At 48.6% G+C, this 17,893-nt stretch overlaps 2 protein-coding genes across 2 annotated transcripts in view; both read right to left on the bottom strand.

Annotated features, from left to right (window-relative positions):
• Positions 1 to 909, bottom strand: part of COPB1 (COPI coat complex subunit beta 1) — a 39,563-nt gene extending 38,654 nt beyond the window's left edge. Inside the window, exon 1 of the mRNA XM_060177121.1 lies at positions 802 to 909. The gene's annotated coding sequence lies outside the window, so the exon portion shown is untranslated. The remainder of the gene's footprint in view (positions 1 to 801) is intronic.
• A 4,147-nt stretch (positions 910 to 5,056) lies between these two features.
• Positions 5,057 to 17,371, bottom strand: PSMA1 (proteasome 20S subunit alpha 1). The gene is made up of 10 exons (XM_007521141.3): positions 17,238 to 17,371; positions 14,616 to 14,660; positions 13,981 to 14,082; positions 12,726 to 12,829; positions 11,298 to 11,386; positions 10,349 to 10,419; positions 9,826 to 9,955; positions 9,241 to 9,320; positions 7,134 to 7,244; positions 5,057 to 5,391 (listed from the first exon to the last, which is right to left on the bottom strand). Exons 1-10 carry the CDS (start codon positions 17,238 to 17,240, stop codon positions 5,335 to 5,337), a joined length of 792 nt encoding a protein of 263 aa, XP_007521203.1. The 5' UTR covers positions 17,241 to 17,371; the 3' UTR covers positions 5,057 to 5,334.
• Positions 17,372 to 17,893: the final 522 nt, after the last annotated feature.

Genomic DNA, 17,893 nt, shown 5'->3' with positions numbered 1-17,893 from the left:
GGAGGGAGAGAGGGGACCCCAGGGGAGGAATAGAGGGGACCCCAGGGGAGAGAGAGAGGGGACCCCAGGGGAGGAATAGAGAGGGGACCCCAGGGGAGAGAGAGAGGGGACCCCAGGGGAGAGAGAGAGGGGACCCCAGGGGAGGGAGAGAGGGGACCCCAGGGGAGGAATAGAGGGGACCCCAGGGGAGAGAGAGAGGGGACCCCAGGGGAGGAATAGAGAGGGGACCCCAGGGGAGAGAGAGAGGGGACCCCAGGGGAGGAATAGAGAGGGGACCCCAGGGGAGGGAGAGAGGGGACCCCAGGGGAGAGAGGGGGGACCCCAGGGGAGAGAGAGAGGGGACCCCAGGGGAGGGAGAGAGGGGACCCCAGGGGAGGAATAGAGGGGACCCCAGGGGAGAGAGAGAGGGGACCCCAGGGGAGGAATAGAGGGGACCCCAGGGGAGAGAGAGAGGGGACCCCAGGGGAGAGAGAGGGGACCCCCAGAGGAGGATAGCGGGGACCCCGGGAGAGGAACAGAGGGGATCCTGCCGGGAGGGATAGAGAGGACCCCGGGAGAGGGACAGAGGGGACCCCAGGGGAGGATAGAGGGGCCCCGCCCGGAGGGACAGAGGGGAGCTCCCCGGAGAGACAGAGAGGCGCCCGGCCCGCAGCTCCAGCCTCCCGCTGCGCCCCACAGCCAGGCCCCGAGGCCCGCGGCCTAGTCGCGCCCCTTCCTCATCGTCCCGCCGCAGTCAGCCCCCTGGTCCCCCGCTTCCTAGTCCCCCTCCCCAGGCCACTCGGACGCGGGGGGGCTCGTGACCTGCTCCGGGGCTCCGCGAGGCAGCGGCGGGGGCGACGGCGAGGCGGCGGACTCGGCTCCCACCGCAGCGTCCGGGCTGACGTGGAGGGGGCGGGGCTGCCGCGCAGGGGGCGGGGCTGCCGTGCAGGGGGGCGGGGCGGCGGCTACGGCGGGCGACACGGGACAAGCTCCTGCGCCGCTCGGCTGCGCGCTTCGCTGGGGCCGCGGCGGGGACCAGAAGTGATTTGTGTGTTTGAACGCCGCTTAGAAATGTCTTTTTTTCCCCTTCTGTTTAAAAAAAGTTTTTAATATTTATATATTTATTCCATTTTGTTGCCCTTTTTTGGTGTTGTAGATTTTGTTATTGTGGTTATTGATGTCGTTGTTGTTGGATAGGACAGAGAGAAATGGAGAGAGGAGGGGAAGACAGAGAGGGGGAGAGAAAGACAGACACCTGCAGACCTGCTTCACCGCCTGCGAAGCGACTCCCCTGCAGGTGGGGAGCCGGGGGATTCGAACCGGGATCCTTACACCGGTCCTTGTGCTTCGCGCCACCTGCGCTTAACCCGCTGCACCGCCGCCCGACTCCTTTCTTTTTTAATTTTAAAAAATATACTTATTGGAGACAGCTAGACATGGAGAGGGGAGGGAGACAGACAGACAGACAGACAGCTGCATCCCTGCTTCCTCGCTTGCTAAGCTTTCCCCTCCCTGCAGGTGAGGCCTGGGGGGCTCGAACCCGGGTCCTTGTGCACTCAGCCAGGTTCTTCTAAACAAGTGGGGGTGGGGGTGGGGGAGAGGGAACCCATTCTGCTGCTACTCCTGGGCGTCACCGGGACTCACTGCCCCAGGGAGGCTCTTTTCACATGAAGCTTCTTCCACTTGCACGGGATGGAGACGGAGAGCGAGCGGGTGGTGCGCCCGGCAGGGCAGGGCAGGGCGCTAAGTCGGCTCTCTCGCCAGTATTTGGAGAAGCATCGTCAAGGGCTGTAGAATAGCCTGGGAGTTGGCAGGCCTGCACCAGCTCTAGCACTAGCAAAGGGAGGCAGTAACTAAGATCGGAGAAGGTTACATTGCTCCCACCTGCAGGGGGGCGGCTCCTGGACTGGCCAAACAGTGCTGCAGGTGCCCTTCCCCTCTCAACTTCTTCTTTTTCTAATTATCTTCCTGGATGGAGACAGCCAGAAATCAAGAGGGAAGGGGGAGATAGAGAGGGAGAGAGACAGAGAGACACCTGCAGACCTGCTTCACCACTCGCGAAGCTTCCTCCCTACAGGTGGGGACCAGGGCATCGAACCTGGGTCCTTGTGTGCTCAACCAGGTGCGCCACCACTTGCCCCCCCAACTTCTGACTCTACCCAAAATAGAAAAAAAAAAAAAAGTCAAATTGTGCTCCTCCATAAAGAACACCAGAAGATTGATTGTTTAATCGATTTCACTTATTGATTAGCGAGACAGGAGAGCCTGAATATCACAGTCTCTGAGGGGAGTCGAACTCACAGCGTGGGAGTCCAGTGCTTTATCCACTGCACCACCTCCCAGACCAAGTTTCGTTTTTTGGCCTCCAGGGTTATTGCTGGGGATGCATTGGATCGACCTTCTCGTGGTGCATCCCGTGAGTCCCCATTCATTGGGGAAACTGACGATCCTTCCTAGCCGACTGAATCCACATGGATCCCAGTCACTTTCAAAGCCAGCAACAAGCAGCTCCTGACAGCTTTCAACCTGACGCTGTTGACTGGCTACGGAAGAAGGGCAAACGCTAGAAGTGCCTGCACTATGAACCCACCTCCCGGCCCTTTTATTGGATAGGACGAGGGAGGGGGAGATAGAGGCAGACACAGAGCTTGTGAAGCTTTCCCCCTGCAGGTGTGAGCTCAGTATGACGTGTGCTGGACCCGGTGCACCGCTGCCGCGTCCCGATTCATGTCTTGCTTCTCCAGTAGTTTGAATCTTTGTGATAATGCTGAAGTTACTAGAACATGAAATGTGCACTGGTGTGATTTCTGCTATTTATTTTTTGGTCCTACCCGGGATTCTTTCTGAGCACTCTACAGATTAGAAATATTTTTTATGCATCAGGGGAGATACTGTCACCAAGGACTAAACCTACCTCAAGGTCTAAAGTCACCCCATAGCGCGCCTAGTTTCACCCATTTGACTTTCTCTTCTCCTTAAAAAAATAAATAAAATGGAGAAGGGGCTTTAATCTTATCAGAGAATTACTGGTACATAAGACACAAGGGATCAAACTCCGAATCTCATCTTTGCAAGTCCTGTGCTCTACCGCCAACTCACTCACTGGCCAATTACTAGCAAATTGTTTTTTTCCCTGCCTCTAGGGCCACTGCTGGGACTCCATACCGGCACTAGAATCAACTGCTCCTGGAGCCCATTTTCTCCATTTTTGTTGCCCTAGCTGTTGTTACTATTATTGCTGTTGGAAGACAAGAGAGGGGAGAGAAAGATAGACACCTGCTCCACCTATCATTTCCCTTTCAGACACGGCCACTTGTTTCCGTAATCTCAGACTAAGCTGTTCTCCATTTGTGTATTTGTCATTTCAAGTAGGGGCTGGGGAGATAGCAAAAATTAAAAAATAAAATGAATCCCATCAGACCTTTGGAGACTGGTTTTTCTCACTTGGCACAGTTCCCTGAAATCAGTCAAGATGAGCATGTAAGATTGTTTCACTGCAGAGGCAGGTGGTTGAGGGCACGTTACAATGAGCAAGAACTTGGCTTCAAGTCCCTGGTCCCCACCTGCAAAAGGGGCAGCTTCATGAGCAGTGAGGTAATGCTGCAGGTGTCTGTCTATAGTCAATAAATAAAATAATTTAAAAGGACTGTTTCATTAGGGTATTTTTTTTTTTTTTGCCTAGGGGTTATTGCAGATCCACTGCTCCTGGGAGGATTTTTGTCTCCATTTTTGTTGCCTTTGTTATTAGTTATTGCTGTTGTTGTTGGGTAAGACAGAAATGGAGAGAGGAGGGGAAGACAGAAGGGGAGAGAAAGACAGACACCTGCAGACCTGCTTCCTCGCTGGTGAAGCAACCCTCCTGTAGGTGGGGAGCCGGGGTCTCGAACTGGGATAACATGGAATATTTTTAATGGGTTCTTCTATAAACGTAAATTTTTGTCTTTTAGTCCTAATGTCAATTTAGATTTTTAAAAATGATTTTATTTAGTAAATGTTGATTCACTAAGACTGTTATGAGCAGAGAGTTTCACACCTTTACAGCACAGATTCACTTCACCCTCTACCAACCACACTGTCGTCCTCCGTCACCACGAACACTGGGTCCCCCCCTCCCCACCTTTTCAAAGTATTTCTTATTGAATAGAGATAGATAAGTTGAGGAGAAGACAGAGAGGGGAAGACGGACACCTGCAGCCCTGCTTCACCACTCAAAGTTTTCCTCCTGTAAGTTGGGATCAGAGGCTTGAACCTGAGTCCTTGTGCACTGTAATGTGCGCTCTTAACCAGGTGTGCCACCACCTGGCCCGTTATGTGACATTTTTACAAATGCAATTATCTGGTTTCCAAGTCCACTTAACAGGAGGTGACAGTCAGTATAAAAAAGGTCCAGAAAACATAAAGGCTACACTTGGCCATAAGAAAGCTTAGTGATTTGGGCGTCTCTGAGGTAGGACTGCTTGTACCCACTCCAGTTCCCTGGAGACTCACCACAGTACAAGAAAATGTACCATTTATTATGACCAAATTGTTACGGGAATTACTGAAATTCTGGACTGTTAGGGTTTTTGTTTGTCTCCCCCCCCCCCCCACAAATTGGTTTTCTTCTAAATTAGGTTTTACTTTACAGGGGTAGAGATATCTGCACACGTAGTGCATAGCAAGAGCGTAAGGTATCTTAAAGGTTATGCTACAGCAGCGGGACAGGCAGGGCACAAAGAAACAGTAGTTTGGGACCGAGAGACCCCAGGACTGAGAATGGAGCTGTAACTACTGTCACCTGTTGGACTGAAAGAAAGGCTGCCCAGAGGCTAATAACCTTGCTGCTTGTCCTGCTGGAAAGTGGTCTTGACCAATTCCCAAGGCTGAGTTCTGAAATTAATATACCGAAACGATCCTCCATGTCCTCTCATACAGCCAACTCCTACGCTAGGTAACTGGCATAAAGCTGTGATAAACAAGAAGTACTGTTTTCCCCACCACTGAAAATAAGACTCAGCTGGCAAACAGGGCCGATAACTGGCAGGACTCTCAGACTTCTTCTAAGAGGCTACTTAACAAACGAAAACCCCACACACCACCAGATGAAACAACTTTATTTCACAGTTGTGTTAAGCGCTACAAAGACACTGTATTGTTCATATAAAAACAGGAGTGCAGATACCTACTAGAAAATGATTAGACCCTCTTAAAGAAAAATTCACCCCGTTATATGGTTTCAATGAGGTTATCTGGAAAAAGATTCACATCTGGACTGATTTCCACTAGACTGCTTCTTTTTGTTATAGATTACTGTCATTAGGGTGAGTTCTTGAATTCTTACATATCTGAGAAAAGCACACAGCACTGGTTTATCACTTAAAGTTCCATTGGTTCATCGGCCTTTTCCGCAGGCTCATCAGCAGGCTGAGCAGGCTTCAGAAGGAAATAAAAAAGAAAGTAATGTTAAAATAACACTTGATAAACACACATCTCTAGTCACAAACATTACATCCTAAAAAACTTATAAGAGAAAGGGGTTAGAAGATAGTATGGACTCTTTATTTTATTGTCCTGTTTTAATTTTTTTTTTTAAAGATACGTTTACAATTCTGATAATCCAGTCACTGAGTAATTTCAGCATTTATCATAGTTTTATTCACTCAAGAATAGAGGTATCTATTAAGTCACTATTAGCTTTAAAACGTAGTTGTCACTTTTTAGGCATCCTTTCCCCCTTAACACTCTCAAGCACAGCAAAAATACAATCAACACAACCAGTCAAGCGGCACTTCCGGCAGTCCAAAGTTTCCTGTCACACCCCCCCCCTCCCAAACAGTACAGAGCCAGGGTGATTTCATCATTCCAGAGCTGACTCACTCAGAGAAAGAGGAAGAAACCGGAGCTTCCTCTAATTCCATGGTGTACCCACGTGGTGCTAGGGCTCAAACCTGGGTCTCGTGCGTGGCAAAACGCACACCCTACCTAGTGAGTTCTCTCTCCAGCCCAACAGGCCTGGTTTCTATCAACAGCTGTCTATATAATGCAAGTGCTGCTCCTCCAGACAGTGCCAACAAGAGTTTAGTACCCTTAACACAATGGAAAAAAGGTTCACGATGCACAAAACTCTGTACAAGACACTGCACACACTATACTTTCAATTATACCACTGCCACAATAAGCATTTGTAAATAAGAAATGTGTATTCTTGTGACCAGGGAGGTGGCACAGTGGATCAAGTGTTGGCCTCTCAAGCATGAGGTCCTGAGTTCGATCCTCAACATCATGTGCCAGAGTGATGCACTGGTTGGTGCGTTCTCATCCCCTCTCTATATAGTTAATAAGTGAATGTTGAAAAAAATAAAAGGTAGATTCTAAACATTCAACAACACTACCTAGTATTTAACATGAGTCACCACCACATTGACTCTTCTCTTCTCTCAATCTTTATGAAGTCAATTTTCGTGTCCAAAGCTGCTTCCCAATGAAACTGTCTTCTGTCCGCATCCCTGTGCGATTCTGACTGGCCCTATGACTACTTGTAATCAAAAGAATTTGCAGAGGTGATGCTGGGTTAGGCCTGGGTCTCAAGTCTTCAGAATCTCTCACTTCTGAACTTTTATGAGCTCCGAGCTGCTACCCTGCTGGAGCCCCTAGTGAAGAGGTTCCATGACTACAAGAACAGGCCCAGGGACACTGACAGAGGCTCTAGTCCACTATCCCTTTAAGTTATCTAGAAAATATAAGTTACAAATGTAACTTCGGTGGTGAGAGTGGAGTAAGAGAGTTGGCAGTAAGGGTAAGATTTTTATACTCTGTAATCTTAGAATCTTGCAAGCCACTATTAAATCACCAATACTGGGGGGAGGGGGGGGAGACAGCTGTGTCTTGGATGTCCTACCACCACCTCTCAACTTTGAGAAACCACATGAGATACCAACAAAAGAACCCAGAGATCACCGCAGGAAATACATAATGAAATCAACCCTTTTTCCATTTATGGAGATCACTGCTCCCACAATATTTTTCTTACTCAGCTCTTGGTTTTTCTATTGCCATTTGAAGTTGTCAGTCGATCTTAAGGATTAAGGATGCGTAATGGCAGGTTTCCACAGTGGTAGCAGAAACAACAGGTTGTGATCGGATTAAAGCCTCTCAGGACAGACTCAGTTATATACCTGTGCCTTTCTCTGTGGTCTTTCTTCCAGGCCTTCCAGGAATGGGGATACATCATCATCGTCATAAATTGTAAACTCCAAGTCTTTACCCACAATTCCAATGGAAACATTCTGGAGGAGGGAGTAAAAATTAAAAAAAAAAAAAAAATTCAGGCTGGAAGAGTTCTTCTGATACCATGTTGAGATGAAAAAGCAAATCAAAGTATATATTGTACTTGAATAAAACTAAAATAATTTAAAAAGCAGGAGGAAGAAAAGGAACTAGCAGGCTCTTCTGCAGAGTTCATAATCACTTTTGGTTAATCATGAATAACCACAAAAATCTATATTAATCTGTTTAAGGAAGAAGTCACTTAGGAAGTAAGGCAGCTAAGAATCAAATTTGTGCAGGCTAGGTAAAGACATGACCTGGAGTCCTAGAGTGTTAAATGTTCCCCCTTCCTGCCCGCCTGCCTCCCCGCCCCGTCCTTCCTTCCTCCCTTTTCTATTTTATTGGTGTTAGAATATAGAGAAACTGAGAGAAGAAAGGGACACAGAGACAGAAAGATAAGACACCTGCAGACCTGCTTCATTGCTCATCAAGTGCGCCCTCTGAAAGTGGGAAGCAGGTTCAAACCCGGGTCTTTGTGTAATATGTGGCATTAACAGAGTATGCCACTGCACTGCACATTCCCGTTAATTCTTAAAGTGCTCCATGAATGTTGATAAGTGGAGATATTAGATAAAAACCTGAGGTACAAACAGACCAGTGTCTGATTAAATAAAGATATTGGATCAGGAAGCCAGATACCTAAAAGAATTTAATGGGATTTCTTAATTTCATAAAAGAATAGCATTTTTGTAGTAGGAAAAAACTTTTAAAAAAAGAGTATGCAGGCTATAAGGCCTTTACATACATATGAAATAATTATACAATTACTATAAAAACGAATTTATAGTGGTCTGTGAGGTGGCACAGTGGATAAAGCACTGGATTCTCAACTACGAGGTCCTGAGTTCGATCCCCGGCAGCACGTGTACCAGAGTGATGTCTGGTTCTTTCTCTCCTCCTATCTTTCTCATGAATAAATAAATTCTTTAAAAATTAAAAAAAAATGAATTTATAATATTGACTGGTATCTTTTTAGGTCATTAACTTTAAACAAGTTTTTTTTTTTTTAACCTCCAGGGTTATTGCTGGGGCTCGGTGCCTGCACCACGAATCCACTGCTCCTGGAGGCCATTTTTTTCTCGCTTTGTTGCCCTTGTTGTCCTCATCATTGTTGTTATCATTGCTGTTGTCGTTGTTGTTAGATAGGACAGAAAGAAATGGAGAGAGGAGGAGAGACTGAGAGGGGGCAGAGAAAGACAGACACCTGCAGACCTGCTTCACTACCTGTGAAGCGACCCTCCTGCAGGTGGGGAGCCGGGGGCTTGAACCGGGATCCTCCTGCTGGTCCTTGCGCTTTGCGCCATGTGCGCTCAACCCGCTGCGCTCCCGCCTGACCCACTTGAAACAAGTTTTTAATCTTTCCTACATTATACTGTACTGGTCCCTGAATCATCCAATCTCCCTTCTCCTGAACAACTTTAACATTCATCATGTTCCTTGTATCTAAATACCCTGCACCTATTTCATTGAAAGAAAAAAAAAGAAAAACAAACAAAAAAAGAGTGGTCCAGGAGGTGGCGCACTGCAGAAAGTATTGGACTCCAAGCATGAATTCCCAGGGTCTGACCCCTAGGCAGTGCATGTGTCAGTGATGATGTCCGATTCTCTCTCTCTCTCCTCCTATTGCTCTCATGACAGAATAGGGAAAAAGGGGGGGCAAATAGAAGCACGCCAGAGAGGATTTTAACAAATTCCCACCATATCCACTACATTCTCCCCCTTTCTGCTACTATAATTGACTAATTTCTTAAGACCAACTCTCCTACTTGAATGTGTACTTCCCTTCACACTTCTCTTTATGTTAGATCTCTCTCCTGACCATGCAGCAAATGTGCTATCATTTCTCCTACCTTAAAACAAACCCCCACTGCATTCATTCCAGTCATACTGGTTCCTCCTCTTGACATTTATGTAACAGATGCAATGCTAATACCTACAGGCGGAAAATACACTCACCTTTGTAGTTAGGTCTTGTTCTGCCGGAAGTGTCTCTCTTAGAGCACGCAGACCATGTTTAACCAGTTCATTCAAATTGCCTACATGCAAGAAATTAACAATTATTTTTTAACTTTCTCCATGGTAGGCTTCCCCCCCCCCCATTCAAGTCAGTAGTCTGAAATCAGGGTAACATGAGTCACATAGAAAAAGTTGAATATTCCTTTTACAAAGAACTCACAGAACACATTTTATAAAATGCTGAGCTATATTACATAGGAGTCAGGCATATGATTTAGCTTAGCATAACAAAAGGACGAATCTACTAACAAAGACCATGGATCCTTTCATGAAGGAAATAATGAATAGCATCATTAGACTGTATAGCAAAAGCACCCCTCACAGGTAGGGACCAGGGGCTTGAACCTGGGCCCAAGTGTACTGTGAGTTTCCTTCCAGGTATGTGGCCCCCACTTGGCCCCTTCTGGGCATTGTTTTCTTAAAAAAAAATAAGAAAAAAAAACACTCTTCCTATAAAGTCGACGGTTTCCAGTTAGGACACTGTTCTCACTATATATAAAGAGTGGAGGGAGGAGAGTCACTTACAGTCCATAAACTCGGACATATGTCTCTCCAAGTAAGTACGGGCTGATTGAGAACGGGCTCCAATGGACATAGCTCTGCAGTCAAAATAGTTAGCAGATGGGCACGTCTGGAAAATGTGAGGGCCCATGTCCTAGAAAGAGGAAAAAAAAAAAAAAGAGTTACATATTTCTTGATTTTTTTTGGTTGAGGTAAAATTATACCATGTCTGGGAGTCGGGCGGTAGCACAGCAGGTTAAGTGCAGGTGGCGCAAAGCACAAGGATCCCGGTTCAAGCCCCCGGCTCCCCACCTGCAGGGGAGTCGCTTCACAAGTGGTGAAGCAGGTCTGCAGGTGTCTGTCTTTCTCTCCCCATCTTCCCCTCCTCTCTCCATTTCTCTGTCCTATCCAACAATGACATCAACAACAACAACAATAATTACAAGGGCAACAAAAGAGAATAAATAAATAAATATTTTTAAAAAATTTACCATGTCTGTTAAAATTTGAAAATAATCCATTAAAACCGAATAGTCTAAGAACTTACATCATAGCCAGCAATAAGCAGCCCGACGCCATATGGTCTCCTTCCATACCGCTGCGTTGGGATCTGGGTTTCTTATTCTAGTTAAGGAGCTTATTCTAACAGGGAATAAAGTGACTATCTTTATTTTCTAGTTAAATACCATTAACACAGAACTCTGGTTTCCCTTAACTGTCCCATAATCAACCACAGGAAGGGAAAAAAAGCAAAATTTCTTTGACTTAGTTTTTTTAAAAAAAAACCCACTATTTGCCAATCCCCAAAATGAGTACTCACAGAGCATGTTCCTTCTTATTTCTTTTCAACCAGAGCACTGTTCAGCTCTGGCTTGTGGTGGTGCATGGGACTGAACCTGGGACTTTGGAGCCTTACGCATCTGAGTCTCTTTGTATAACCACTATGCTGTCTACCCCCTGCCCACAAAACAAATCTTTAAAGGGCCTCATTCATTTGGATTTATAGTGGGGTCAAGGATTTCTGGAGACATCTTGAATCACTAGTAAGGAATGTGAAATGTCCTTTAAAAACAATGTTTGGATAGCTTTCCTGAACTGTACTTCCTTTGTCTGCAAAGTGTAGACTGCTTATAAAGGCCATTCTTCCAGGGTAAAACTTGCCATAATTCTCCTAAATATTTTTAGTAGAATTTTATTTTTTAAACATTTATTTATTATTGTGAGAGAAAAGGAGAACTAGACATTGCTCTATACCTCTGCTGTCAGAACTTGAACTCGGGACCTCATGCTTGAGAGGCCAACTCCAACACTGTTCCACTGTGCCACTTTCTGGATGCTAATCTCAGAAGTTTTAAGCAGTGTGCTACTGAAAGCAGCTCACCTTAAACTTTCCACAGTCTTACCTGCTATACATTACATTTCTAATAACTAACACAAGGATCAAGTATCAAAATTCTTAACATTCATGTCTGTAAATATTAGCATAAAAAGGATACTGCTTCCAATTAGAGACACAAGACGAGACACAGGGAGCGGTCTGTCAAATACAAATCTGGAATCTAGACACTCCTGGCGCATAAAATTACTAAAGAAAAAAAAAAGAAACAAGAAAATGTAGTCATTATTACATCCTGAAACAAACAAAAATCTCACAAGACTCAAGCAAATCTACTCATTCATTTATTTATTCCCACCAGGGCTGTACTGGACATTCCTGTCTGAGAGACAGAAAGAGAGACACCAAAGCACTTCTCCACCATTCACTTAGCTGTTCCTTTGCACGATGTTCCCATTTGATGGGCTGGAGGCTTGAGCCCGGGTCCACATAAATGGTAAAGTATGTTCTCTACAAGGTAAGCTCTAGACTTGGTGTTTTGTTTTGTTTTTTTAGAAAAAAGAAGAATATTTTTTAGTTCTAGAAAACTTTTGTCTCAAAGCAATTTACAGGATAAAGAAAGGAGTAATCATATTTCTCTTCTCCCCCCTTCTTTTTCTTTTTTACTGCCCACAAATTGTCTAAATTCTAGTTTTTGAACCAGCAAAAAGGCATGCCAACTCCAGAGTCAAGAGAGTAGACCCAGGACAGTGCACACTTTCCTGTGTGAGGACTTGGGCCCAAGCCTGCGGCATCGTATGAAAGCACCAAGGATGTTCCACGAATAGTGGAGTAGTGCTGTGGTGTCTGTCTGCCTGTCTGTCTGTCTCTGTTGCCCTCTATCTGAAACTAAAAGGAAACAAACAATCTGTTGGGAGCAGTGGAATCTCTCACACACACAAAGACCAGATGCAAAAAAAAAAAAAAAAAAAAAAAAAAATTCAAAAAACAAAACAAAACAAAACAAAACACGCAGCTCTCTTTTCTCTGAAGCAGACTAAAATTTTCCCAGTTAAGCACCTGCGTGAAATAGAAACAGAATATATACTGGACACCCTCAGGTGAGCTGGTAATGTTACTTCTATCACCATTGGGCAGAACTGTAGAAGAGATACTGGGTACCAGACCGAGTTCAACAGGCAGTGCGTGAGCACAGCCTAGGAAGAGGCTGCCTCCAGTGTTATGATGTCTCTCCTATCTGACTAACAAAGGCGAGCGGCAGTGCATGTTCAAGGTCCTGGCTAAGCGAAACGCACGCACACTCGCTCTTCTTAGACATAACGTCACCTTATAAATACTGAGTTAACAAGTACCACATTATTCAGTGTGTCAAAAAGTATGAATATAAATATGAATAATTCTAGTAGCTACTTCTATAGGGATCAAGAAGTTAAATACTCAACAACTGAATCAAAATCCAGTAAGAGAACCCCCACCTTAATTTTTACATGCCCTGGCAGACAACGTCCCAAAGTATCTGGATCTTTTCTAGAAACTGTAGTTGGCATCAGTTAGGGCTTTGCTGTTGTTTTGTCATCATCATACTCACCACAACAGTCTAGCATCAGCAGTAAGTCCCGCGATGGAGATACCAATGTGGTTGTCAACATGCAGAATTTTCTTCTGATGTGCAGCAAGCTCTGACTGCGCTCTCTATTTTAAGCAGAGACATTATTAGAACTACAAGACAGAGAGCAGGGAAAACAGCCTAATGGCTCTGCAGAAGACTTTCAGAGCTGAGGCGCCGAGGTCCCCGGTTCAATTCCCAGCACTATCATATGCCACAGATAAGCAGTGCTCTGGTCTCTCTGTATCTTTCTCTCATTAAGATAAATAGTTTTAGGCTCTACAGAGGATGTGGGAGGTTCCTGCTGTCTTAGCGTTTAAGGAGGCAATAGATAGTTATTGCTATAATCACATTATTTGGCAAGTGGGTTAACTTTGAAAATTCCCTTTGCTAGACTTCCTGTATCATATACAACAACACCATAATTTATGTCCTTTGACATTTGTATATAGTTGTGCCACCAGTTGCTTCTGTTCTCCTTGGTCTAAGTCTTTTTTCTTCTTACTATTTATTTTCCCTTTTGTTGCCCTTGTTTTTATTGTTGTTGTTATTATTATTGTTGTCATTGGATAGAGCAGAGAGAAATGGAGGAGGGGAGCCGGGGGCTCAAATTGGGATCTTTATGCTGGTCCTTGTGCTTTGCGCTACGTGCATTTAACCCGCTGCGCTACCGCCTGACTCCCTGGTCTAAGCTTTTAAGAGTCAACATATTGAAGACTCAGCCTATGGTCTGTGCATTAAAAAGTCTGAGACACTCAATCAATTTCCCCCCCATATTAAGTAGTGATTTATATGACTACAAATAGGAGTGTACATAAACACCATTCCGACCACCAAAAGACTGTGTCCTATCCCATCCCCTCCCGTGAAGCCGAACATCCACCTTCACCCTCCCCCTCACCCCAGGGTTTTTACTTTGGTGCTCTACTCTCAATTTAGTCAGGTCCTCCTTTTAGTTTCCCTTTCAGATCTTCTTTCTCAACTTCTGTTTATGAGTGGGATCATCCCATACTCGTCTTTACCTTTCTGACTTAGCTCACTTAACGTAATCCCTTCTCGCTCCATCCAAGATGGGTCAGAGAAGGTGGGTTCATTGTTAATAGCTGTGTGGTTTTCCACTGTGTATATAGACCACATCGGACATAAAAATATAAAAACAGGGTTATCTACAGCGTGAATCCTATGCACAGTTGTTGTGATTTCACGAGAAGGACGACGTATCTACTGCTTTATTCACCTTCAATGCCACCAGCACTGCGTGGGTTTTCGACTTCAGACCAACAGTGGCCGAACCTTGCTTAACAGCTTCCATGGCGTATTCAATTTGATGAATCCTGCCCTAAAGAGGGAAAAAAAAAAAAAAAACAACCAAAAAAAAAAAAAAAAAAAAACCAAAAACATCTCAGTATCATCTTATAAGGTACCTTTATAAAAATGTCAAGTTAGCTTCTAAATCGCCAGTAAGCACAACTGTGTCTCAAGTGATGTATGTGTGTGTGTGTGTGTGTGTGTGTGTGTGTGTGTGTGTGGTTTGGTTTTTCCAAATCAGGAAACTTACTTGAGTGGTAAATTTAAAGTCTAGTAATATCTGAGAGGATTAATATTCATTTTCACAGTCTACAACCTCATGAATTTCTAAACAAAAAGCAGCTTCAAGGGGCCAGGCTAAGTGCGAAAGGACCCGGGTTCAAGCCCCTGGCCCCACCTGCAGGGGGACAACTTCCTGAGTAGTGAAGCAGGGCTGCAGGCGCCTCTCTCCTCTATCTCCTCCACCCCTTTCCATTGCTCTGTCTCCCTCCAATAATAAAGGAATCTTCTCAAAAGACGACAAAGCAAAAAGCAGCTTCATAGAGGTACAAACTATTCTTTTACCTGAGGGCTCCAAACAGTGACGTCATTGTCATACTGGTTGCGAAACTGAAAGTGAAAGGAACAGACTGATGAGTGCAAGGACACTACAAACCCCACCTGCTAGAAAGTTCTTTTCAGCAACAGACACTCTGCACTCTTAGCCGAAGGCAGTGAGGCCGCGCCGACTCCCCGACTCTGTTGCCCCAGTACCGCTTGAGCCCACTCGGTGTTGTGGTGAAAATCTACATTTCCCGGGAAAGCCAGGTGCGCTGCCTCAGTTCTCGTTTACTAGAGCTCACCACAGGCCGACTTTCCTTTCTTTTTCAATTTTTTAAGTTTTTTTTTTTTTTTTTTAATTATCTACTTATTGGATAGAGAAAGCCAGAAATGGAGAGGGTAGGGAGGGGGTAGGGAGGGAGAGAGACAGAGACACCTACACCCCTGCTTCACCACTCCTGAAACTTTCCCCCTGCAGGTGGGGCTGGGGGCCTTGAGCCCAGGTCAGGGCGCATGGTAACACGGACGCTCAACCAGGTGCACCGCCACCTGCCCCCCCCCCCTTCTTTTTTTTTTTACTAGAGTACTGACGAGCTCTGATTTATGGTGGTGCAGGGGATTGAACCTGGCACTTTGGAGCCTCAAGCATGGGAGTGTCTTTGCTGTCTACCCCTGCACACCTCCCTCTCCCTCTCCTTCTCTCCAGCTCTTTCCTTCTGCCTCGGCCTAGGAAATGGCCATAAGGACTATCCGGGATGCCTAACCCCGCAACTCTAGCTGACTCACCTGCAAAACTACTGAGACCTAGGGGCCGGGTGGTGGAGCACCTGGTTGAGCACACAGGTTACAATGCGCCCTGACCCGGGTTTGAGCCCCCAACCCCCACCTGCAGGGGGGGAAACTCTGCAAGTGGTGAAGCAGGGCTGCAGGTGTCTCTCTCTCACCCCCATCTCCCCCTCTCGATTTCTGGCTGTCTCCATCCAGTTAGTAAAGAAAGAAAGAAAAGAAAAAAAAAATCAAAAGGAAAACCGCAGCCTCTGCATCTTCCGATTCCTCTCTCATTTCATCCCCTAACACCCCCTTCCTTCTCTCGGAGGGCGTTTTCTCTGACCTGTTTACTGAATTACCCCCAGCACCGTGATAAGGACGCCCGGCATAATGAAAGCGACGAGCAGGTGTTTGTGGACTGAATGAAACCTGTGACCTGCCCATCGCGGGGGGCTCTGGGCGTTGAAGGTGGTTGGCTGAAGCCTTTTATTTTTACCCGAGCACTGCCCAGCTCTGGTTTATGGGGGTGCAGGGGCTCGAACCTGGGACTTTGGAGCCTCAGGCATGAGGGTCTCTTTGCAGAAACCCCCCTCCCCACCCTCCCCGCCCCGCCCCGCCGGCTGGAGTCTTCCAAGCAGCTTCGGTATCAAAGCCCGTTGGCATCTTAACAGAAGAAACCTTTGGTCTCCCGAGGGTTTGGGTAAGTTTGGGCTCCTTGAAGCACGACTCTGGGGGGGCGGGACTAGGGTCAGCAAAGTGGCTGCGACCCCGAGCCAGCACCGCACCGGAGGCGGGTGACAGGCGGTCGCTCGCCATCTCTGCCGGGCCCGCGGGAGCAGAACCCCCAGCACCCCCCACCTCCCCTAGGACCACCCCGGCACCGCCAGCCCCCAGAAACCTCTGAAAGTCCCCCCCGGACCCCCCACACCACCCCGATACCCCCAGCTCCTCAGGAACCTCCACAGCACCCCAAAGCCCCCCCAGGGACCCCCAGCACCCCAAAGCCCCTCCAGGGACCCCCCAGCACCCCAAAGCCTCTCCAGGGACCCCCAGCACCCCAAAGCCCCTCCAGGGACCCCCAGCACCCCAAAGCCTCTCCAGGGACCCCCCAGCACCCCAAAGCCTCTCCAGGGACCCCCAGCACCCCAAAGCCTCTCCAGGGACCCCCAGCACCCCAAAGCCCCTCCAGGGACCCCCAGCACCCCAAAGCCCCTCCAGGGACCCCCCAGCACCCCAAAGCCCCTCCCCCAGCACCCCTAAAGCCCCCCAGGGACCCCCAGCGCCCCAAAGCCCCTCCCCCAGCACCCTAAAGCCCCCCAGGGACCCCCAGCACCCCAAAGCCCCCCCCGGAACCCCCAGCACCCCAAAGCCCCCCCAGGGACCCCCAACACCCTAGAGCCCCTCCAGGGACCCCCAACACCTCAAAGCCCCTCCCCCAGCACCCCAAAGCCCCCCCGGGACCCCCAGCACCCCAAAGCTCCTCCAGGGACCCCCCAGCACCCTAAAGCCCCCCAGGGACCCCCAGCACCCCAAGGCCCCTCCAGGGACCCCCCAGCACCCCTAAAGCCCCCCAGGGACCCCCCAGCACCCCAAAGCCCCTCCCCCAGCACCCTAAAGCCCCCCAGGGACCCCCAGCGCCCCAAAGCCCCTCCCCCAGCACCCTAAAGCCCCCCCAGGGACCCCCAGCGCCCCAAAGCCTCCCCGGAAAGCCGCGGCCGCCGGCGGCCTCAGATGCTGAATCACCGCCCCAAGCCTCCCGAAGGCTCAGGCCCCCATGCCCGTAGCCTCAGGCCGTTCCGAGAAGCACAGGACACGGGCCTGGCCACCCCCCGCACGCAGAGCGCCCCGGCCCCGACACGACCCCCGCACCCCACGCACCATGCTTCCCGCGCGGGTGCGGCTGCGGCCTCCGGCACAGCACGGGATCCAGGGGCGCTGCCGAAACTCCCGCTCGGCGATCAACCAGACAGCCTGCGGGGTTTTGACCGCGGCGGCGGCGACGCAGGGCAGAGCAGCCTATGCCAGAGCGATCGATAGGCCGCCGCTACTGCCCCGCCCTCAACGCGCTCGCGCCGCGGTGGGCGGGGCCGCCGCAGAAGAGGCAGCTGATTGGCGGGACTCCCGGCGCCGCGGTCTCGCGTGGGGCGCGAGGTTCTCGAGCGCCTGTGGGGACTCGGCGGGTTCCCGGAAGTCGCCAGAGTTGACGGCCGCGGCGCGACGAGCCGGACGAGCGCTCAGCTCAGGCCGCCAGCGGCCGCCGGCGTCCAGGTGTGTGGCTCAAGGGCCGGAACCGCTGCCCCTCGGCGTCCCTCTCCCTCCTTCCCGGGACACGCTCCTCCTGTTCTCCACGGCCGCACGCTCGTGACCGCGCCCCTCACTCGCCGCACAGGCAGCACACAGCACGCATGTGCACGACACACGTGACACCACACATGTACGCGCCCCACGCCACATGTACACGCCACACGACGCATGTGCACCCTACAAGGCACCACACATGTAAGCGTCACACGGCACATGTACGTCCCACACGA

This window comes from Erinaceus europaeus, chromosome 17, assembly GCF_950295315.1.
Source record: "Erinaceus europaeus chromosome 17, mEriEur2.1, whole genome shotgun sequence".
Lineage (NCBI taxonomy): Eukaryota > Metazoa > Chordata > Mammalia > Eulipotyphla > Erinaceidae > Erinaceus > Erinaceus europaeus.
The sequence above is the reverse complement of the archived record's forward strand: the minus strand, read 5'-3'. Positions and strand labels throughout refer to the sequence as shown.